Here is a 24,931-nt window from a genome sequence, read left to right on the forward strand (position 1 = left end):
GTAGATTTATTAAAGATTATTTTTACCATTGGCTTCGTTTTCACTTGTCCTTTCATATAACACTTCCTTCACCATAAAATGATTCATATAGGGAATTCCCTGGTGGTCTAGCAGTTAAAGATCTGGCTTTGTCACTGCTGTGGCAGGGATTTGATCCTTGGCCTGGAAATTTCTGTATGCCACAGGCTCAGCCAAAAAAAAAAAAAAAAAAATTCATCTACATTTTCAGTTGAATTGTTTCCCGAACTCTAGATAGTATAGCTGCTTGCCTTCCAGCTTCTCTCCAAGAATATCCCAACAAGCCCCTAAACATGTCTGATACTGATTTTAGTACTATATTCTCCAAAATCAGAGTGTAGTCTTTTTATGTCTGTTCGCTCATCTGTTACCCAAGTGGGAAACTTGGATGTCCCCTTAACTCCTGCCTCATCCTTTTTATTCTGCCTCCTTGAAATCTTTACTCTCCTCCCCCTCTCCATCTCTCCTACTACCACTGCTTTATTCAGGTGCTCATCACCTACCTACACTGTTGCTAATCATCACAATTTAAAGGCTCCCCTAAGCCTCTGTCTTCTTCCAGTCTACCTTTCATTTTGCTTCTAGAGTGATCCTGTTTTTAGTACACCCAATCATGCCACTTCCTGCTTTAAAAACCCCTTAGTTTTTCAGTGCCTGTGTTTTAAAGCCTAACCTTGGTATAGAAGTCATTTCAATAGAGGGGTATTGCCTTCTGCTGTGACAGTCAGAGATGTGGTGCTGAACCCAGCCTGCAATATGCCAGCCTTCTCAGAGGACTGTTCCTAACTGTTCTACATGGTTCCTTTCTCTTCTTGCTAATTTTAGCTTATTTAATATTTACCTCAAGCTTTGCATCTTCCTCGGTCTTCCTCGAGCTCCCTGCCCCTTCTCTATATTTGCCTTAGATGCTTTTTCTGCCTTCTGTGTGCTTTAATAGCACCCTTTGTTAGTCCCTCGACTGAGCTTTTACCACTTCATTGTCAGCTTGTGCTTGTGGCTCCAACTCCCACCTTTTTCTCAAGCTGCTCCTTGGAGGATAGGTCCTGAATCTTTTATACATTTATCCTAAGCTCCTAGGACTATACTATACCTTGTACATCTGGGCTGGGACATTTTGAAGAATGGTAAATATTCATTAATATAGAAGTGGGGCCACATGTACATTTTTCTTTCCTTTTTTTAGGGGGGAGGGGGAAGTTCTTAGTTTCACTCTTCTAGGGAAATTAAAAGCCTGAGGAAAATGGCAAAAGGAAAAGATCCTTGGGCTTGGTCTGTGGTACAAAGAGTGCTCAGCGGACAGGCCTAGGGCTTAGAACCATGTCCTTGTAGGTTCTTCATGACCTGGCAGCTCATTCCCTAGAGCAGTGGTGCTTCAAGGAGTACACATGTCTGATGAATGCCTACTGCCCACTATCCCCATCCACTTGTCAGTGGGGGATGTTAATTCTGCATCTAATACATAGAGATGATTCTTCATTTATGTTTCTCCACATTTCCAGTCACTTCTCCCACCTCATATTTTTCTCCCTTCTCCTTGCATTTCATAGTTCTTCAGGATATTCTTCATGTGTCTAGTTTCCCTTCTTCAAAGAGAGGGGCTCTAGATGCAGTGAGCTTCTAATGATGAAGATGTTAGCATTGCAGTTTACAGCTCCAGATGCGTTTGCACTAATAGGAATGTTGGTGTAGATGAGGATTGATAGTCCAGAATAAAATAGTGTACTTCAGATACAAGTGAGTTAAACTGGCTTTTATTTGTGAGAAATTACATTCTGAGTTTAAGTAATTGGCTTAAGAACTTTTGAAACAAAACCTGTGTCTGTTAGCTAGGGACTTGTTAGAATCAGACTTACTTTGGTGAGGTGAGCATCATCTTGTACCCCTTGCTGTGCCCCTGGCCTTAGGATCGTGATTTCTTACCTTTGCAGATAATGAGTGACCTAAGAGCTCTGTAAAGGCAGCCTTTCGTGGGAGGAGCCACAGGGTGGCCTGGAAGATGAGTTGGAAAATGGGGAGGAGGTGCCCATTTGCATTCCTGTTCTTAGTACTTTAAATCAGAAAGGCTCAAACATTTATTTGTCATATTTAGAGTACTGTTTGCTGGTTTTGAGATTGAGCCTGTGCAGATAGTTAGCTGGAACCTCTAAAGAAAACCTCTTTGTTCTTAAGTGACTGCTTAGTAATCTGCATAACAAATGAACCATTTTGCTTCAGAGATGTGAAATAGGCATCTATAAGTGAATAGTTTTTGAAACTAAAGTTGTTAAGACAAAGTTCATCTTTTCACAGTAGGGTTTCTCCAGAAAACCCTCTTTACTCTATTGAAATGCAGCTAGTTTGAACTAGGAAAGCATATTCCAATAATAGGCCCAGGCAATTAGCCTTTACTATAATGGGGTGAATGCTGGAATTTTTTTGTGTATTATCATCATCAATTGGTGTTAGTCCCAGGGAACCACATAATAGCTAGAAAACCTTGATTGAGAGATGCAAACAAAGGTTTCTGTCTTATTCATAGGCAGGCTTTAGTTCTTAAAACTAAATAAATGTTAGGCTCTTAAATCTTATACTTTTTTTGGTAGCCATCTGTCGATGGTAAGATTAAGAAATGGTGCCTCAGAATTATGTCATTATTTTGAATTAGAAGAAAATGTTGAGGGAGTCTTCATTTAGTGCCGTATTCATACTAGACCTTGTGTGGAAATGACACAGTGGTGTGCTGGTGAATGCTCAACAACCACCCACAGTGGGCTAAAGCTCTGATTTGTAGCATTTAGTTGTTTTTGAGGCATAAATACTCTACCATGACTGATTTCAGACTGCAGATGTGAGGTCACTGAACTTGAAGTTGGGGAGAGATGCGTATAATCGCTTTTTAGTTTACTGCCAGATTCACCTCAGTTACTAATTGTTCAGAATTTTACAGCCTTTATTTTTAATAATTCTCATTCCTGACTTTACCTTTGTTCTTTGTTTTCTTTAAAAATTAGCTTTATGGATGTATAACTTATCAGACAATAAAATCTGGCAATTTCAAGTATACAGTTTGATGAGTTTTGACAGGTGTACCCCACCACAATCTTAATACCTTATTACCTCTTCTGCACATAGTTGCCAGATTCATTTTTCCAAAATCTTGCTTTGCATTCACCACTCACCTGAACATAAAACCACCACTAGCCGTATACTGTCCATAGGATAAAGTATAAAACTCCATGGCCTGATGCTCAGCTGTCTTGGCTCTTTTCAGCTTCTCTGACCTTGGTTTACTACATCTTGGCTATGGGACTCTCTTATTAAAAAAATAAACAAACTTTATTCAGCTGGTTCCTAGCACAGTTCTTGTATCTCTGCCTTTGCTCATACCTGTACCCTGCTTACAGCACAACTGTCACCTCCTATTGTTTCTTGGCTGCCTTTCCTTAAGAGTCTGGCTCGCACCCCATTTTCTTCTAATACAATCCAGTGTTTAGTGATGACTCTCTCATCTGACTTGTTGCACCACTGTTTGGCCCTTAACTTTGCCACTTATATTGAAATCCTAGGTTTCTTAAAGAGTAATTTGGTCTTCCCTAACAAATTTCTAAACTATGATAGGATAGAAAATATTGTACAGCTTAGTTTTTAGCATTTGGCTTTGCCGTACCCCCCCCCCCCAAAAAAGAAAACTTAATAAATGATTCTTGAAGACTATAAACTTTTTAGTGGCTCTTCCAATTCAGTCACAAACTCAGTGATGCTGGTGGGGAGAATAGTCTGTGCTACATCATACATCTCTTAGAGGATGAAAGTTTGGTTTTTCACAGAGTGTAAATTTATAAGTGGGCAGTAGAGTCTCAGAAGCAGTGTTAGTCATTAAAATGCACATCGGAGCTTTTATCTCTGCCTTGAACATTCATCCAAGGGTGGTTGGCATCATGGACTTTGAACTCTTGGCAGGATTTAAACATTTAAAGTAGGTCCAAAAAGAAAATTCTTTGTTCCTTTCAGCCAGCTTTATTTCACTTTTTGAAGTCCTAGTAAGAAGTCAGTAGGGTGTATCTCATTGATTTCCTTCCTGTCCCAGGAAGCCATATTACAGTATTCTGAAAGAACTTTCGTGTCTTTCTCAGTAACTTTACTGTAAGCAAATTGTTTTCCTTTTTCTTTCTGTTTACTTTTTCTTAAAAAAAAAAAAGAAAAAGAAAATTGCCCATTTGTTTGTTGAAATCTGACATTGAAAAATAACAAATGTTTGGAACAATTATGGATGCCTATCCATTTCACAGCCTACCTTGCAGGTTTCTTTTCTTCCATCCTTTAAATAATGGATTTACTAAGGTTCCACAGTTGGTCTTCATCTCTTGGTAGTTGACATGCCTTTCTTTGGTGATTTCGTCTGTTATTGTCCAAATACAAGTGTCTCTGAATTTTGAAAACTCTGCATCTCGTGGGTTCCAGTCTTGGGTAGCCAGATGCCTATTGGACACCTCCATTTACCTGCCCTTCAGAGACCCCGGATGCAGCATGTCCTAAACACAACAGCATCTGCAAGTCTTGCACCTTCTCTTATTGCCGTTCTCTTGCTGAATGATATTACCATCCCCGCGTAACTGGAACCTAAAACCTTGGAATCATCCTTGATGTGTCCCTTTCCTCTCACCTTCTCTGTCAGTCCAGTGCACCTCAGACATCTCCCTGAATCCATTTCCTTCACTCTGTTTGAAGTCAGACTAACCTCATGGATACTGTTTTTTTTTTGTTTTTTTTCCTTTTTAGGGCTGCACCTGTGGCATATGGCCGTTCCCACGCCAGGGGTCAAATTGGAGCTGCAGCTTTCTGGCCTACATCATAGCCACAGCAACGCCAGATCAGAGCCATGTCTGCGACCTACAGCTCATGGCAACGGCGGATTCTTAACCCACTGAGCAGGGCCAGGGATCAAACCTGAGTCCTCATGGATATTAGTCAGGTTTGTTACCATTGAACCACAACAGGAGCTCCACAACAGCTAACCTCATACTTGTTGGGAGGGGGACTCCCTCACCGCCCCTGAAGTGTTGAATTGGTGAACTAAGCACAGATGCACTTCTCTCGTCTCAGATTAACCAAGCTCATGAGTCTGAAAGGTAAAGTTGGAAAGCTAGTATATAATTTTCAGTGTGTACCAGCATGTTCTCTGCTAGACATAGCTAAGAGCTTATACCATAATAGAAGGTTATCTGAGAAAGAATCGGAACAAAAGCAGTGTGATGAGTCAAGTGTTTAATGACTTATCACGATCAGATGATGCCACCCTCTCATAACAGGGAGATTACTTGTGACCAGAACACTCATCTGTGAGCATAGGCTCCTCCTCTCCTGCCCAGTGGCTGTCATGGCCCCTGCTACCCTTTGTCTTTTTAAATTCTCCTTTAGTGCTTGCAGGGCAGATCCTTGCTGTCAAATACCTTATTTCTCTACATTCATTCTGGCTCTGCTTGAATCTTGCATGCAGGAAACCAAGACTTCTCTTCCAGATGGCTTACATCCTTCTCTTATTTATCATTATGTATTAATCTCAAGTTGAACTTTGAGGGCCTTCTTATTTCCTGTGTTTGGAGAAAACTTCATTGTAGCTGCCATGTAAGAACAAAAGGCTGGAGTTCCCGTCGTGGCGCAGTGGTTAACGAATCCAACTAGGAACCCTGAGGTTGCGGGTTCGGTCCCTGCCCTTGCTCAGTGGGTTAACGATCCAGTGTTGCCGTGAGCTGTGGTATAGGTTGCAGACGCGGCTCGGATCCTGCGTTGCTGTGGCTCTGGCGTAGGCCGGTGGCTACAGCTCTGATTCGACCCCTAGCCTGGGAACCTCCATATGCCGCGGGAGCGGCCCAAGAAATAGCAACAACAACAACAACAACAACAAAAGACAAAAAAAAAAAAAAAAAAGGCTGAGTTCTCTTGCAGTGCAGTGGGTTAAGGATCTGGTATTGTCACTGCAGTGGTTTGGTTTGCTGCTGTGGCGAGGGTTTGATTCTTGGCCCAGGAACTTCCAAATGCCAGGGGCATGGCTGAAAAAAAAAAAAAAGACAAAAAGCTACTCTTCTCTTGGTTCAGGAGGCATCATTACCTCCTGAAACATCCTGTCCCTTCCGCACCATCCTGGGTTTGGAGCAGCCTCTGTATGCTTCCTTAGCAAGCTCTGGGTAATTCTTCTCATAACACTCCTTTATTTCACTGTTTGGTAGTTGGTTGCCTGTCTTATTTCCCCACTAGAACTGTTGTAGGGCAGGTCCGCTCTTCTTTCTAGATCCCTCTGTTTAGCACAGTGCCTGCCCTCCTTTTACATTATTCACTTAACCAGTGTTTGTTGAGCACCCAACATAGGCCAGACAATAAGTCAGCGAAGGTTCCCTCCCCTCTTGGAACTTAGATTTTCTGTAGGTAAAGAAGGATGTAAACAGAATAGTACTGTGGTAAGACCTACAAGGAACAGACAATAGGCTAACATAGAGAATAGTCGGGGGTCTGCTGGGTGTGTCCTTCAGGTGGTGAGAAAGTTCACTGAGGAAGTGGTATTTAAGACACACCATAAAGGATAAGAGGAAGCAAGCTGTCTGTAGAACAGGGAAGTTGGAGCCAGCCAGAAGTAGCCATTGCAGAGGCCGTAAGGAGGGCAAGAGCTCACTGTGTTTTGGGAAATGAAAGACCAGTATGGCCAGAAAGAAAGAATGGGCATGAATGTACTGTGTTGGTCATATTGTGTTGTGGGCTCAGATGAGTGAAATAAGACAACTATTGATACAGTGATTCACATGGTTAGGATTTGTTTGGAAACTAGTACTTGGTTATTTGTTAGAGCTTATGATTCTTAGTATTCTTTTTGCATATTCTTTTCTGGAAAGTTAATTTTCACAAAAAATAATTGAAAGAGAACCAAGAATTTCAGTCTTACGTGAAACATAGCTTACAGTTGACCAGTCAGAGGAAGTTCCTTTTTATGCCTGAATTTCTTATCCCTAGGGAACCTAAAGTACAGCCAGATAAGCCTTCTGTATCACATTGAGATTTTTCACTTAGTCTTGCAGACCATCATTATTTTCTGCTGGTTGATGTACTATTTCAGCACAACTGTTGAGCTAAATACTGTTAAAGTGTTATGATAGCCTCCTCTGCAAAGCGATTCAGGCTATGCACAGCTGAGTTGTTTAAACTTGTACAGTTTTTGAGGTATGCTGATTTAATGTAACTTTAAAATACTATTTAAAAACATTTTTAAAAACTATATATTTAAAAACTATTTGGATTTTCTGTGGGTGCAAGACTTCTTCACTTCTCAAAAACCCATTTTGTGCCTTTCGCTGTCCAAGTTGCTTACGCATTATTGGGCTTAATGAGAAGCAGGATATTGAGCAGATGCACAATGAGTAGTAGCTCCACCACTTACCAACAGTCTTACTTTCGGAAGGTGTCACAGACTGGACATGTCTTCATCTTTATTGTGAAAAAGGTACCTGCAGGATAAGGTCATTGAGAAGATTGAATGAAGTGACGTATATGTGACACTAACATCTCTTGCTCGAGGCTTGGTTAGTACTTGGAAGGCACCTGTTCATCTTCAGCTACCCTGTGGGGTAAATAGGATTATCTCCACCTTCATCCGTGGGGGAAAGCACGCTTTAGAGCACATTCACTTGCTCTAGGCTGGTGCTTCTCAAACTTTTATGTGCATGCCAATTGATGGGGGATCTTTTTTTTTTTTTTTTTGCCTTTTCTTGGGCTGCTCCATGGCATATGGAGGCTCCCAGGCTAGGGATCTAATTGGAGCTGTAGCTGCCAGCCTAGGCCAGAGCCACAGCAACGTGGGATCCAAGCCATGTCTGCGACCTACACCACAGCTCACGGCAACGCCGGATCATTAACCCGCTGAGCAAGGGCAGGGATCGAACCTGCAACCTCATGGTTCCTAGTCGGATTCATTAACCACTGCGCTACGACGGGAACTCCAGGAATCTTTTTAAAACGCAGGTTCTGGGAGTTCCCATCCTGGCATAGCAGAAACGAATCCGACTAGGAACCATAAGGTTGCAGGTTCGACCCCTGGCCTCGCTCAGTGGGTTAAGGATCCGGTGTTGCCGTGAGAGCTGTGGTGTAGGTTGCAGATGAGGCTCGGATCCCAAGTTGCTGTGGCTGTGGTATAGGCTAGCAGCTACAGCTCCAATTGGATCCCTAGCCTGGGAACCTCCATATGCCGCGTGTGCAGCCCTAGAAAAGACAAAAGGCAAAAATAAAATAAAATGCAGGTTCTGGTTCAGTTAGTTTGGAATGAGGCTCAGTTTCTGTGTTTCTAATAAGTTCACCATCTTGAGTAGTTAGGCCCTAGGCTACTTACCCTGGGAAGTGGTGGAGCTGGGCCTGAAACCCAGGTTTGCTTTACTTCAAAGCCTTCCACCATCCAAAGAACCTCCCTGATTCTTACCCGTGGAAGGAAAGTTTGTACTGAGGGACCATAAGTTGGTTATTTAATAATTTCTTAAACTAGTAAGAATCTGAAGTTTTATTTTATTCATTCATTTCAACATTTACTTAGAACATTTAATGTGCTGTATCCCCTTTGTAAAGAAGTATAGAACTAGATTTTTTTTTTTTTTTAAATGAGGGAATATCACTTCATGTTGTCTGGTGGACAGTTACTGGTGTCTCATCACCTTACATTTAAATGCCCCATGTTACTCTTACCCTACCCTTTTATTTTTGTTAGCACAATGTCCTGTACCTCATCTACCAGGTTGGAAATGACAGATAATTCTTGAGTCCTCTTTCTCCTGACGTCTTATCCGTCATGAAGTTCTCTCAGTTCTTAGCAATCTCATTGAAATGTGGCTTTCTCTTCGGCCCTCTACTCCCTGTCAGCTCTTACCTGTTCTTGCTCATCAGATCCCCACTCGCTTTCCTCCCACCACTGTCTCTCAGACTGCTCTACAGTCTTGCTGGAGTTCATCTTCCTAAATCAGGACGAGTCTGAGTATGCTACACCCCACCCCTCTCCAAAAGCTGTGGTCTGTATATAGACAGAGGATGTAGGATGACTTAGAGCACAGACTTGAACTAGACTGCCTGGGTTCATCCCTTGCTCTGCAGTTTACTGGCTGTGTGAGCCTGAGCAGGCTACTTAGCCTGTCTTTGTAATAATAACTTGTCTCCCTGGGCTGCTGTGAGAGTTTTAAGTTGGTACAAAAGGCTTAGAATGGTGCTTGCTGCATTGTAAGTGCCAAAGGGCTAGCTGTTGTTAATATTTGTGGTTCAAGGGGAAGCGTGGCAGTTTTGAAAATTGGGAAGGGGCTGCACTGGCATAAAAATTGGACTGAATGTTATCTTTGGAACAAATTACAGGTCTAGAATCCCCTCATCAGCAGTTGCTAACATCAGTGTATAAAGGACCCAAGTGTGTTAAGGGTAAAAAGTCATTCTGTACTTTACTCTTCTCAAGATTGAAAAGCTATAATTTCAGCCTTGTAAGGTAGTAACTAAGGTAGATTAGACTAATAGATGTACTTTGTTAAATCTGAGGTTACTGTTTTTAGAGTATTAATGTTAATAGCAAGTACTGAGCCTTTCCTTAATCCTGTGATACATTTACCATTACCGCGTTTTTGCATTGAGGAAGACCAGGGCACAGAGAGGTTAAATGAACTGCCCAAGACGCACATGACATCTTGAGATTCAAACTAATGAGCCCACTCTCTAACCACTAGACTTCAGACTTATTGTGAGATCTCTATTCCTGGAAAAGAGCCCTTTTTCCTCTGGGGAAGTGAAGCTCTGAAAGCAAGTGATCTGGTGAAACTGAGTGGCAGAGAGGTGGTTGGTAGGGTTCCTCTGTGGTCCTGTCAGTTCTCCAGGATGTGCCTCTGCGGTCCTGAATTTTACTCTTTGGATAATGCTGACATTGGGTATTCTCTATTCTTTTAAAGTGATGTTAATGGTTTTAACAGAAAAATTCTTCATTACTCTTGGGCAGAGTGCAATCACGTATTGATCCCTGTCTGGCTTCCTCTGTCACCTGGCATCTTCATGAGTCACCTTCCCTGGCCGTCCAGCCAACACATATGCTCAGGGAGTGCATGCCACCTGATCAAACTGAAGAGCAGGGAAGATAGATTTAGTATTCAAATACAGATACTCATTTTGATGTGTTTAAACATGTTACAGTTCTGTCAGAACTGAGGGACAAATAGTGATAGATATGTTGGTCTTTTGTTTGCTTATTTTTTTAAGGCAATGATTATTTCCTTGGGAAGAAATACTGAAAAGAAAAAAATGTAATCTTACAGTACTATATGGCTCATCAGTGGATAATATTTACATTGTCATTACTACAGCATCTCTCATTTGTTTTAAATAATCAAGGGTAAGCTCTGGTTTTTAGTAAAAAGTTGGAGACTAACATGTATTTCTTTAAATGTTGAATATTGTTGGAGGATTCAAATTTGTAATTCTTTAGTGAGGATTCATTATTATGTTTACTGTAACAGCAAACATAGTTTGGTCTAAGGAGTGCTATTTAAAATATCAGGTCCACCCAAGAAATAAGAAATTAACCCCACATCCTATTTGGGGCGTACATTTAGAAGCACAAACAATTTAAGTATTGAGAGATGTAGTGGTATCCTGTGTCCTGTCATTTAATTGAGTGATGCTGTATCTAAATTTTCCTTGTTTTCAGCTTCTTCTGTCCATGTTTTGGAGTTGACCTATTGCATTAAATGAGATTTAATTGGCTTGCCTTGTGTTTCAGATAGTTAATGAGAGATGCTTCATATCCTAGTGTGTTTTTGTTCATGCATCTTGGAGAGCCATCTTCACATTCAGGTAGTGTTCTGAGGAGAGAGGTCAGTAGAGTGGATCCTTTTCCTTTGGGTGACCTGGCCAGGGCCACTTATTGGTGAGAAAGAGCACTGGGCAATTAGATGTACCGATGACAGTTGGGGTAGTGTTTAAAGATAAATTTCGGGGAGTTCCCATTGTGGCTCAGTGGAAATGAATCTGACTAGTAACCATGAGGATGCAGGTTTGATTTCTGGCCTTGAACAGTGCGTTAAGGATCTGGTGTCACTGTGAGCTGTGGTGTAGGTTGCAGATGTGACTCCGATCTACCGTTGCTGTGGCTGTGGTATAGGCCAGTGGCTACAGCTCCGATTCACCCCCTAGCCTGGAAACTTCCATATGTCGGTATGGCCCTAAAAAAATAAATGAAAAATAAAAAGAGGAAGGTAGTGTCATTAAAAAAAAATAAACTTTGTTTCACTTTAAAAGGTTTAATACCAGTATTGGTGAGAGTATGAGGAAAACAGGTTGGCTCACATGACAATGGTTAGAAAGTGACTGTGCAACCTTTTTGAAGGACATTTAGGCGCTATCAAAGATATAGATCCCTTTGACTCAGACATTCTAATTCTAGAAATTGCAAACAGAAACTTGAAAAGGTGGAGTTCCCATTGTGACTTGTGGTTAAGGACCTGACGTCTCTGTGAGGATGTGGGTTCAGTCCCTGGCCTTGCTCAGTGGGTTAAGGATCTACCATTGCTGCAAGCTTCAGCATAGGTTGCAGATGCAGCTTGGGTCCGGTGTGACCAATCCAGTGTTGTCCATCCAGTGTTGATTCGGAACTGCAGCTCCGATTTGACTCCTGGCTTGGAAATTTCCATATGCCGCAGGTATGGCCATAAAAAGGAAAAAAAGGAAAAGTACAACAAAAGAAATGTACTGAGATACTCAGTGTAGCATTTAAATAGTAAAATGCTTGAGTTCCCGTTGTGGCGCAGCGGAAACGAAACCGACTAGGAACCATGAGGTTGCAGGTTCTATCCCTGGCCTCGCTCAGTGGGTTAAGGATCTGACGTTACCGTGAGCTGTGGTGTAGGAGCTCCGATCCTGTGTGGCTGTGGCGTAGGCAGGCAGCTACAGCTCCAATTTGACCCCTAGCCTGGGAACCGCCATATGTCGTGGATGTGGCCCTAAAAATAAATAAATAAATAAATAAGCAGGCTGTCATTAGCATTTTACTATTTATCTGTTCATTAATGGATGCTTAGTTAAATTATGGTACATCGATATTGCACAGGCATTTTTTTTTAAAGGAGCTTAGATCTCTATGTGCTATTAAAGATGTCCTCCAGGAGTTCCCGTCGTGGCGCAGTGGTTAACGAATCCAACTAGGAACCATGAGGTTGCGGGTTCGATCCCTGCCCTTGCTCAGTGGGTTAACAATCCGGCGTTGCCGTGAGCTGTGGTATAGGTTGCAGATGCGGCTCGGATCCTGCGTTGCTGTGGTTCTAGCGTAGGCCGGTGGCTACAGCTCCGATTCGACCCCTAGCCTGGGAACCTCCATATGCCGCGGAAGCGGCCCAAGAAATGGCAAAAAGACAAAAAAAATAAAGATGTCCTCCATATATAACATGAAGAAAGATGTTTATAGAACATTTTGCACCTGTATGGATGTACATGATGTTGTGAATGTGTATATATAAACATTAATGTGTGAAATGTGTAACTGCTGATAATAACTGGCCAGTGGGATTAGAGGGTAACAGGGAATGGGGAGGCTGCTTTAGCTGCCACTCACATTTCTCTCTCTCTTTTTTTTTTTTTGGCAGCACCTGTGGCATGTGGAAGTTCCCAAGCCGCTGCAGTGACAACACCAGATTCTTAACCTGCTGCCACATCGGGAACTTTCCCACTCACATTTTAAAAGATAAATTTTAAAAAGCCTAAAACTCAGCGCTTTACTGGATGAGGTTAAGTCCTATTGGAAGGCGTTCTCAGAACTGCACTCTGCCCTGTGTTTGTGGCACCAGCAAACTGTTTGTCTCACTTAGTGGCACCTGAGCCTATCAATCCTACTTGTCCCCATGAGACCAACACAGGAGAGGGAAACCTAATAGTTTTGTCACCTTTACAGTGCCAAATTTTCTTGCTATATATATACACCCACTGTTGTGTATGTCTGGGTTTGTTTTCTCTTGTTTTGCTAAATAACCCCCCCCCTCGTGTTGTTTAATTATTCAGGAAGTACTCCTTGTGAGAAACTTGATTTAAATTTCTCAATCATAACTCACAGCCATACATTCTCTTTGCTGTTGTGTATATTTAAATCTTGAACTGATTTACTTTAAGTTACTAGACTAGCTTCCATATCACTTATTTATCACTCCCATGTCTTAATTGTACCTGACAACCCATTTCTTTCTATGTGTTAATCATTTCTATTGGTCTCAAGCTGGCAACCTTACTAGAATGGCAAGAAAGCTTCCTTTCTCATCTATATCACCTGTTACTGGTATGATGCTTAAAATAGCTCTAACCTCCCTTGTTGTATCACATTGCACACCTAGTTTACAGTCCACTTTTCACCTCACATGTGTTGACTTTCCAGGGTTTTCTGCTTATTCATTCATATTGCGGCTATTATGGTTGAGTTTTTCCTTTTTTAAAATTTTATTTGGCTGCACCCAAGGCATATGGAAGTTTCAGGGCCAGGTTTTGAACTTGTGCCACAGCAGTGACCTAAGCTGCTGCAGTGATAACACCAGATCCTTAACCTACTGTGCCACAGAAGAACTGTGATAAGGTTTTTCTTTAAAAGCAGTCTTTTTCTATCTAAAAATTTCATTTCTGGAGTTCCCATGGTGGCACAGTAGATTAATAAGAATCTGAGTGCAGTGCACTCACGTCACTGCAGGAGGTACGGATTTGATTTCCTGGCCCATTGCAGTGGGTTAAAGGATCTGGTGTTGCAGGAAATGTGGTGCAGATCACATCTGTAGCTCGGATTCAGTCCCTGGCCTGGGAACTTCCCATATGCCGTGGGCATGGCCATTTTTAAAAAAAGAAAAAATTTTTCATTTCTTTTGTTTATTTTCACTATGGATTTTTTTTTTTTTTTAAAGCAGCATTCCAGTTTCTGTTGAAGTTTTCTATCCCAGTTTTTTTTTCTTCATAAGTATTTGTTAAGGTAAAAAATAAAGACAGCTTATAATAGCTGCTTGAGCATATCAAATAGGATATTTGCCTACTACCTACCCATTTTTATAGTTTTTAAGCAGAATTTCAATCAAGAAGATACTGCTGTTTTCTATATCACTTTAGATTACTTTTTATTTTTTATTATTTTTATTTATTATTTATTTTGCCTTTTTGCTATTTCTTGGGCCGCTCCCGAGGCATATGGAGGTTCCCAGACTAGGGGTTGAATCGGAGCTGTAGCCACTGGTCTACGCCAGAGCCACAGCAATGCAAGATCCGAGCCGCGTCTGCAACCTACACCACAGCTCACAGCAACGCCGGATCATTAACCCACTGAGCAAGGGCAGGGACCGAACCCGCAACCTCATGGTTCCTAGTTGGATTCGTTAACCACTGCGCCACGACGGGAACTCCTAGATTACTTTTTAAATCCTTTTTTTTTTTTAAAAAAAAATACTGTTTATCTAATCAAGAAGATACTGCTATTTTTGTCTTTTTTTTTTTTTTTTTGTATTTTCTAAGGCCACATCCATGGCATATGGAAGTTCCCAGGCTAGGAGTCTAATCAGAGCTGCAGCCACCGGCCTATGCCAGAGCCACAGCTACGCAGGATCTGAGCCACATCTGTGATCTACACCACAGCTCACAGCAACGCTGGATCCTTAACCCACTGAGTGAGGCCAGGGATCGAAACCACAACCTCATGGTTCCTAGTCAGATACATTGACCATTGAGCCAGGATAGGAACTCCGTGAAGATACTGCTATTTTCTAAATCACTTTAGATTACTTTTTAAATCCTTTAAAAAAAACAAAACAAAACAAAAAAAAACCACTTTTTCTAAGCCTTTGTTAAATTTCCAAGATACCTGCTGCTACCTCTGATAAGTCTTCTGAATGGGTAATAGAGACTGGGCTCAACTGAATAAGGGCATATTCATTTGTTTTGAAACAGAATCCTCTACATGGTGGGCTGCATTTTAATTTAGTGTTCTTTCCAGTGTGTTCATCTGGAGCTCTGCTTTTTTCAGAATAAAATCCTGATAGTGTTCTTAAACCTGTTACTTACTCCTTTGTATATGTATCGCCTGAGTCTCTGCTTCTCACTTCCCCCTTAAAACTTTTATGAAGTCAGGGTTGTTATTAATATTTGACACTGGCTCTGCCTGGTGAATGCGGAGTAGTAAAGGGAAGAGCAGGCATTGGTCAGTCATGTTCTGGTAAAGAACTAGGGAGTGAGAAGGCACTGAGACCAGAACTACAGAGTAGTGATTTATAAGGGCAAACTAATTGTTAACTTTCCCCCTTTCTTCTGAGTCTACAGGCATTTGTATTTGAATTTTAAAGCTCTTGCTTTAAGAAATTCTCCTTGAGTATTCTTGTGGGATAGCAGGCAAAGGATCCTGCATCATCACTGCTGCGGCTTGGGTCATTGCTGTGGTGTGGGGCGGGTTCGATTCCCAGCCTGGGAACTTCCACATGCTGTAGCCGTAGCCAAAAAACAAAAAAGAAATTCACCTTGAAATTATCGAAGTCATAAAATTACAAGAAGGAATCTCTGGTCTGTAGAGACAAAAACTCCTCATTAGACCAGAGGAGGAAAGGAAGAGGAGCCATGGCCTAGTCGTGCACCTAGTTGTACAGTGGCTCTGACTTAGAGATGTGTTGACTGCTCTGTTTAAAAAAAAAGTATGAGCCTGTCTAAGATCTTCTCATTTCTCTGATCCATTGTTTTTCACTCTTCCATAATCTTCATCTACTGAATGGGTCCCACTGCTTGGTATTTATTAATTTTTACATGTCATTTTGCAGTTGTAAGATACTGTATGTCTCTTGGAGAGTGCCACAGAAAATATTTCCTTTAAAATGTCACTGTTTACTGTGAATGATTCATGGATGCCTTGATTGGAATATCTGTGGGTAGGGATTATTAAACACTTACGTAGCTTAAGTCTGTTTTCATTGAGTGGCATTATAGTCTACATGTCAGATGTTAGGGTAAAAACTGGTCTGCTGTATTTAAAGTGAATCAAGGAAGTAAGGTTCTCAAGGATTTTCCAAGAAGAGAGGAGCATTGGAAACATGCCTACAAGTACACTGTGTAGGTATTCCATAAAGCCATATTAAATGTAGCTTCATAATGCTTCATGATGCTCTTTGCCCTGCACTGAGGTTGGTTCAGTGAAGTAGCATACAGCCCAGAATGGGAGATAGAATGTGTTTTAAATAGATGTTCCCATTAGGATTTTATAGACAGTCACCTGACCATTTTCATGTTTCTCTGTTGTCTCTGGGAAAATTACATGTTGCCAGTATGTCGAAGTTTTCAGGTGCTCTTGTCATCCGTAAGATTGTGATTTGTGTATCTTCTCCAGCCTGCTGTGATTAGGTAGTCTGCCTTTGGAATGACAGGGTTCTTTCTCTTTGCTTCTCTGGCATGTGGACTGTGGTTTCATTGACCTCCATACTGAGGACAGGAAAACTGGAAGTTGTAATTAAGTACTGGCATCTTTTAATCTGTCCTACCTTCTCAAATCCCCCCCCCACCCCCGCCAATTTTTTAAACAGTTTTTCTAGACCATTGATTTTAATTTTCATGGTGGATTTGCTGTCTCTGGGTGTCCTGTATCTTGAGAATCTTGCAAATCTTTTTTCTCTGCAGTTCAGAGTTGTATTCAAAGTTTTCAGATTTAAACTGGATGTTTGACCAGCTCATCATTCTTTGGCGGTGAGTGTCCCCTTTCCACAGAAGTATAGTTAAACATATACAGCCTTCTGATTTAAAAAAGAGAAAGTGATAGTTATTAGAAATTAAATAAAAAAGAGTTCCCTGCTGGCTCATCAGGTGAAGGATCTGACATTGTCATTGCTGTGGCTCTGGTTACTGCTGTGGTGAAGGTTTGATCCCTGGACTGAGAACTTTTTACGTGCTGGGAGCAAAGTCAAAATTAAGAAAAGAAAAGAAAAAAACCAAGAACAAAAAAGAAAAGAACTTAAATAAAAAATAATTTCATTAAGGTTTTCAAGAGTCAGAGTTCCTGCTGTGGCACACAACAGGATTGGTGACGTCTCTGTGGCTCCAGGACCCAAGTTCAGTCCCCAGCCTGGCACAGAGGGTTAAAGGATCTGCGTTGCCATAGGTTGCAACTGCAACATGGATCTGATCCTGGGAACTCCATATGCTGGGGGACAGCCAAAAAAGAAAGAAAATCTTTGAATTAAAGATTAGTTTAATGAATCCCCATTAACCTAATTAAAAATTTGTACTTATCAGTATTTCTCACAAATCCACTTTTTTCTTCTTTTGAGATATTTTTGGGTAAATCCCTAACATTGTTGTCATTTAATACCTACATGTATGTATGAGTAGGATCAGTAGGCTTCTCTTAAAAATGTGGGCATTTTCTTCAATAACCATAATGCTCTCTTCACACTTCAGAAAATAAACATTTTAGGGTGGGATTACATGTAACATGCTGTGGATTTTACCTTTGAATCAAGCTGTAACAAACCAAATTTTGAAAAATATCATTAAGCTTTTTTGAGTTATATAAGAGTAATGTACTATTTAATTAGGTAATATACTTTTATGTTCATGGTTTTGTGCATTTTTAGGTAAAAGTAAATAATGCATTGTTGCTATAAAATAGCAGAGCAGCAAAGTTTGTATATTAAAGAGCAGTTTGTTTTATCAGTAACCTTCTAAATATTTTGAGGTGCTTAAGTGGAATTTTGACTTTTTAGAAATGTAAATTTTATTTCTGTTTTGACTGTATTTTCTTCGTCTCAAAATAGCATCATCATTTTCCACTATCTCCCTTTGCGTTTCTCTTTCTCACTTTTGCAACTGGGTCACCTCTGACTAATCTGACTTTGAAATCTACTGTTTAAAAGTTTTGTCGAGGTTGTAGTAGGGCTTTAGATTTCTTATATATCTTTCTGATACACTCACTTTTTCTGAAACCTATTTGAAAAAAAATTTTTCATAACTTATGACTCTTAATTTTTCTTTTTTAAAACATTTTAAGTTTTTATTTTTTCTGTTATAGTTGATTTACATTGTTCTTTTAATTTCTGCTGTACAGCCAAGTGACCCAGTCATATATATATATTTTTTCCCCCTTTTTCTCACATTATCCTCCATCATGTTCCATCATTGATTTTTTTTTTTTAGGTTTTTTTTTTTTTAATTATTTAGGAATCTGGTAGCAGAATAATGCATCTAGGGAAGAGCTGAATTACAATGATTTTTCCCATTTAAAAAATAACATTAAAAAAATTTACCAAGAGAGTTCCCATTGTGGCTCAGTGGGTTAAGAACCCAACATAGTCTCTGGGCGAATGCAGATTTGATCACTGGCCTTGCTCAGCGAGTTAAGGATCTGGCGTTGCTGCAAGCTGCAGTGTAGGTTACAGATGAAGCTCAGATCCAGTGTTGCTGTGGCTGTGGTGTAGGTCAGCAGCTGCAGCTCCAATTGGACTTCTAGCCCAGGAACCTCCATGTGCCACAAGTGCGGCCTTTAAAAGAAAAGAAAAAAATTACCTAGATCTTGTCAGTTTTTTGTGGTTTAATTTTTGTCTTTTTTCAGGGCTGCACCCGCAGCATATAGAGGTTCCCAGGCTATAGGTCCAGTCGGAGCTGTAGCCACTGGCCTACACCACAGCCACAGCCACGCCAGATCTAAGCCGTGTCTGCAACCTACACCACAGCCCACGGCAATGCCAGATCCTTAACCCACTGAGCAAGGCCAGGGATCGAACCTGAAACCTCCCAGTCAGATTCGTTTCCGCTGCGCCATGACAGGAACTCCAGATCTTGTCAGTTTTTATTTTCATTTGAAATGAAAGCATAAACTTGAGAAGAAAGAAACTCCAAAGGCTAATGTGGTTTATAATCTGTTGTGTGGTAATGAACATGCTTGCTAGTTCATTTTTGGACTATGTAAAATTTAAGAAATACATGCATGCTACTTTTTACCCCTTAGATAATGAGTCTTTGATATATCGTAGTAAGTTGTCAGATTTTTTTGCTTTGCTTCTGGACAATGTATATTTATTTTGAAAAGGCTGATTTTAAACAAGTGATACCCTCCATTGCTCTGAATTCGTTTGACTTATTAGGTGTAAACCTGCAAACATACAGCTAGAAATTATGTATTTTATTTATTAAAGAATGTCTTGCTTAGAATAATTTATTCTTCACTTTTTAAATTCCATGAACATTGGTTATCTGATTTTTATAACCTATCATAGATAGATTTTAAGAAATAGTAACCCCAGTGACAGCTCTCAAACCTAGCTAAAGAAAGTAGAGAAAGTAGGAAAAGAACCTGCCAATCCCTTCAGCCTAACAGTATGGGAAATTTATATTTCAGAAGATAACTATGTACCTAGTAGTTCCTAAGGACATTATTATATTTTATAGTACTGTCTAGCAACTATTATTCCTAATGAGGACCTAATATCAAGAAAGGGTTTTGTTGTTGTTGTTGTTGTTGTTGTTTTAGTATTCTGCTTAAGAATGTAGAAGGAAACCTAACTTTTTAGATATTGTAAAAAAAAAAAGAAGTGTTGCTTAAGTCAGTTTTAGTCCTATAGAAATTTAGTCAGAGTTTTGTATATTTATTTTACATTTTGAAAATCGAATTTCTGTTGTCTGCTGGTGGGCCAGGTAGGTACCTTTGTTGTAGATCACTTAATCTTCAAAACTTCTGTGCCTGAGGTAGTAACCCCTCCCCAAAGTAAAGCCCCCCCGTCCATTTTTTTTTTTTTTTAAGAGGTTAGGAGATGAACTCAGAGTTAAGTGATTTACAAGGTGACTTCTTTTAAATTACGAGTTTCCCAAGATGCTTAGAGTATATTGCCATTTGGTTTATTCATTTAGACATTAGATATAGTGTGTTCAAACCTGAACTTAGCATCTTCCAGAAAAAACCTGTTCCTTCTGTCCTCTGTTTCACTTTGCCATTAATAGTATCACCTTACCTCTCTGACAAGGCTAAATCTATACTTAGATCTCAGACTGGCAACTTCAGGCTATGCCTGTCTTGCGGCTTCATTCATGTGTTCATTTTATACAAATTGATTGGGCACCTACTGTGTGCCATGCATTCTTCTAGGCTCTAGGAATGTTGCAGTGAACAAGATAGACCATCCCTGCCCTTACGGAGCTTGCGTTGCAGTAGTAGGAGACAGGTAATAAACTAAACCAAGTAAAATACGTGGTATGTGAGTTGGTGGGAATGTGGTAGGATGTGGTTGTGACGAGCGTGGTCCCAGAAGGCTTCACTGAGAGAGGCATTGGAGCACGTGTGCTTTGTTTACATTTAGAAATTAGGAGATCGACATAGAAATCTAGTTTTTTGGTTTCTCATGAAAATGAGACATTCTGGCAGCGTTGGAGCTTTCTACTGGCTGTACCATGTCTAGCTAGTTCCAGAGTCTGTGAGAGTCTATTTATTAATCTCCCCCCTTACTCCCACGGCTATTAGTTGAAGCCATGAACATTCTCCTTGTCTTCTGCTTTAACTCTTTTTTTTTTTTTTTGTCTTTTTGTCTTTTTGCCTTTTCTTGAGCCACTCCCTCAGCATATGGAGGTTCCCAGGCTAGGGGTCTAATCAGAGCTGTAGCCACTGGCCTACACCAGAGTCACAGCAATGTAGGATCTGAGCCGTGTCTGCGACCCACACCACAGCTCACGGCAACGCCAGATCCTTAACCCACTGAGCAAGGCCAGGGATTGAACCCGCAACTTCATGGTTCCTAGTCGGATTCGTTAACCTCTGCACCACGACGGGAACTCCTGCTTTAACTCTTTTTAATCTTCAGCCAGTCCTATAAAGCATAGCTTAGTTATCTTTATCAAGGACAGTTATGTGCACTCTGTGTAGAAGTACCAACTGTTGGGACTTCCCATCGTGGCTCATTGGTAATGAACCCGACTAGGATCCATGAGGACTTGGGTTTGATCCTTGGCCTTGCTCAGTAAGAATGTGGATCTGATCCCTGGCCTGCCTGGTGCACATCGAAGATGTTGCTGAGGCTGTGGTGTAGGCCCCAGCTGTAGCTCCGATTTGACCCCTAGCCTGGGAATTTTCATATGCCACAGGTGCAGCTATAAAAAGAAAAATGCAGTGGTTCCTATTCTCTGGACCTATCCTGTGTTTTTGTGTTTTTGCTTTAATTACCTTCTCCCCACCTCTGTATAGTCACACGCTATTCTTTGGTTCCACGTAAAGCCTTGCTTTCCTATAGCAAACCCTCTCTCTACCTGCAACCTCTTCCTACTCTAAACTCTAATAGCACTTTATGCAGACTTTTTTTGCATTTACTCCTTAATGTACAGAGCTCATGTTCTTTTGCTAAACTTTAAGCTTCTTTAAGGTTTCAGAGTAGTTTTTATTTGCCTCATGTGCTTGTGTGGGAGGTGTATAGACTATTTAGTAAACCTAATTTTAATAGAAATAAAGCCTGTGATCAGTGCATGCTAATAACACTATATCCTCCATAGCTCAGCTTAACACATTCCTATTAAGTCATGTGGAAAGCATAAATATTGGAGCGGGGGGAGGTTACAGAGGATAAAACTGCTGAACTTAGGAGATAAAGATATGAGTATATTATTTTGTTGATTGCTCTTGACAGTGTATCATTGCTTCCTGGATTGAGATAAGTGAATAAAAATACCCCTCATCCATTATATATTTGTATTTCCCTCTTACTGCCTTTCATCTTTTTCCCCATGTTTTTGTTTCCGCTGTTTTTATTATTTCATCTCTGAATAAAAATCTTTCTTCCTAATACAAAGAGTACAAACACTTAAAAACTTAAAAAGAAAAAAACAAATTTTCCTCTCAGCCAGGAGTCTTTGCTATGGTACATGACTGATCTTTTTTCTTACAATTTAAACAAGGGCACATCTGAAATTATTATTTTTGCCCAGAGGTTATTTATCATGAATATGCAAAAGCCATGCTCATCTTCCTTCACTGTGGTTAGATTTTTCTTAGACATCTTTTTGAATCCACTTAAATTGGATTCTTTGAGAATTTGATTTACTATCTTGGCAGAGTATTCTCTTTCAATATGAAGTCTTTGGGTTTTTTTTTTTTTTTTTTTTTCTTTTGTGGCTGCTCCTGTGGCATGTGGAAGTTCCTGGGCCAGGGATCAAACCTGCACCATAGCAGTTCCTGTTGTGGCGCATCAGAAACAAATCTGACTAGGAACCATGAGGTTGCAGGTTTGATCTCTGGCCTCGCTCAGTGGATTAAGGATCTGGTGTTGCTGTGAGCTGTGGTGTAGGTTGCAGATGCGGCTCAGATCCCAAGTTGCTGTGGCTCAGGTGTAGGTCAGCAACAGTAGCTCCAATTAGACCCCTAGCCTGGGAACCTCTGTATGCCATGGGTGTGGCCCTAAAAAGCAAAAAACAAACAAAACCCTTCACCACAACCAGAGCCACAGCAGTGACACGGATCCTCAACCACTAGGCCACCAGGGAACTCTGGAGTCTTTGTTTTCTATTTAAAAAAAAAATCATTTACTACATAGTTGCTTTTATTATTTTGAACAAACTCTTTGATCAAGTAAAAATAAGAAAAATAAGTTTTTATTTTACTTTCACTTTTTTCTTTTTTGATGCTCCCCTTTTTGTTATGTAGATCTGAGTTTCTGACCTATATTTTCCTTCTCTTTAAACAGCTTCTTACTTGCAAGGCAAGAAATTCCCTCGGTTTTTATTTATCTGAGAAAGTATTTCTCCATAACTTCTAAAGTATAATTTTGCAGAGTACAGAATTCTAGGTTGGTGGGTTTTTTTTCTCAACAGCACTGTAAATATTTCATTTCATTCTCTTATTGCTACATGATTTCTGAGAAGTTGGATGTGATGATTATCTTCAATATTCTCTAGATGAAGTGTTTGTTTTCTCTGGCTTCTTTCAGAATTTTTCTAAATCTTTGATTTTTTGTAATTTGAAAGTGATATGCCTAGGTTCAGAATTTTTTTTCCTCAGCTCTAAATCTTGCCTTATTTATTTATTTTTAATAACATATAGTTGATTTATAGTGTTGTGCCAGTTTCTGCTCTACAGCAAAATGACTCTGTCATACGTATAAATACATTTTTAAAATATTCTTTTCCATCACAGTCTGCCCCAGGAGATTAGATATAGTTTCCTGTGCTATACAGTAGGACCTTATTGTTTATCCTTTGTTTTCTTAAATACTGGGTCACTGAACTGTTTTTTTCTTCTGCAAACTAAGTTTTGAACTTCAGGTAAGTAGTGGATAATTTGTAAGCTCTTAAGAGCTGTGTAGTAGCTAAGTTCTTCTGAATTGTTATGCTTGTTAAATGCTCAAGTTCTGATAACTGACTAAATGAATTTTTCAGAATTTTTCAAAACGAGAGAGAACACTGTTGGGAACCCCCATGTCCCTTTCTCTCAGAGTCAGTAATCATTGCCTCAGGGCCACTGTCCTTTCTTCTGTACCTCCCTCTCCTAACTCTCCACACCAGCTTATTTTGGAGCCAATCCTAGACATATATTTTAATTAGTATTTCCATTTATATCTTTAAAGGAGAAGGATCTTTATAAATGTAATCCTAAAGCAGCTGTGATTTTTGCACATTAATGGATTAATAGACATACCATATTTTTATCGAGAAAAACCAAGAAGTGAAGGTTACCCCAGTTTCTTCCAATTTTGTCATGTGGTTAATCTTGAGGAGAGTTAGAAGTAGACTGGTCTGAACTTGTAGATAGAAAGCCACACAGATTGCTCTGCCTTCTGCACAGAAGCCCATTCGTTACCCGAGTCCCTTACTGCTATGGACACAGCTCAGGGAGGCCACCTTCTTTTATCTGATAAACTTAGCAGCAAATTTAGGAAACAATGCTGTCTGAATCCCATGTCCTTGACCTATAAGTAGGCTAAACCCTTAGCTCCCTTTCTGGAAGATTCCAGAACTATATAAAAATCATTTCTAAAATCCCGATAGACACATTTTGCCAAGAATGTCAGGTTTCTCTTGGCAGTTTGGCATTAACCTTTAAATATTAGATTGTGTAATCATAATGCCATTCAGGGAAAATAAGGTGGTGGGAGGCTGGCATTTTAAAAGTGAAACGGGTTCCTGGGAATGTTAAACATTATTCTGCTGAAAATGCTGATATTCCTTAATAGTGAAATGCTAAGTAAGTAAAAATCAGTATTTTACAAATAACTTAGAGGTGAGTAAAATGTGATTTTAATGGGCTTATTTAACACATTTTTACCAGAACAGTATCTGAAGAATGTATTTTCAAGCTTTGAAAGTGAGAAGGTAACGAAGGAACCTTCTAGTGAGATCCTGCCAGTCTGCTAGTCTGACCAGCACATCTCAGAAATAGATCATTATTTTTGTCATTGTAACCTGGCATTCTCGTTTGCCTTCCTTGCCCTTGACTTTGCAGCAGAAATGAGAAAGAAACTTGTGGCCTCTACCATAAATACACATGATAACAGCAGTCAAGTAATTTTATATTTTTTTGTAGGCAAGTCATTCATTCAGGGTGATGGAATGGCTTATTTTTAATGCAGTGTTTTTCTTTCATCTAAACTTAAATTCTTTTTTTCCATCTGATTTAGCGTCTGTACCATTACAGAGCGGCATAAATTTAGCACAGCTTCTTCATTTTACCAACTTGGTAGAAGTTTTAAAGGTTTCATTCAGTTTACTTTTAGCTTTTCATATGAAATGGACTTTAAGAACTCTTTAATTTACAGTGTAATGTGTAATTAAAGACAGACCTAGTGTATCTGGAATGTGGGTTGTACCAGAGGTCATGGGAAAGAGAAGGTTTGGAGCATTAATTTCTAATCTCATTTTAACTTGACTGTTTCCAAAGGAGGATCTTCTTTGGAAAGTAGATAAAAGCATGGACTAAATGCCA

At 40.1% G+C, this 24,931-nt stretch overlaps 1 protein-coding gene across 6 annotated transcripts in view; it reads left to right on the forward strand.

Annotated features, from left to right (window-relative positions):
- Positions 1 to 24,931, forward strand: part of UBE2H (ubiquitin conjugating enzyme E2 H) — a 113,298-nt gene that overhangs the window by 39,654 nt on the left and 48,713 nt on the right. For 2 of the 6 annotated variants that reach the window (XM_021078795.1, XM_021078794.1), the window contains exon 2: positions 16,663 to 16,728. The exons of the other annotated variants lie outside the window; for them this stretch is intronic. In XM_021078795.1, the coding sequence (XP_020934454.1) occupies positions 16,663 to 16,728 (66 nt within the window). The remainder of the gene's footprint in view (positions 1 to 16,662; positions 16,729 to 24,931) is intronic. 6 annotated transcript variants of the gene reach the window in all.

This window comes from Sus scrofa, chromosome 18 (assembly GCF_000003025.6).
Source record: "Sus scrofa isolate TJ Tabasco breed Duroc chromosome 18, Sscrofa11.1, whole genome shotgun sequence".
In the NCBI taxonomy this organism is placed as follows: Eukaryota; Metazoa; Chordata; class Mammalia; order Artiodactyla; family Suidae; genus Sus; species Sus scrofa.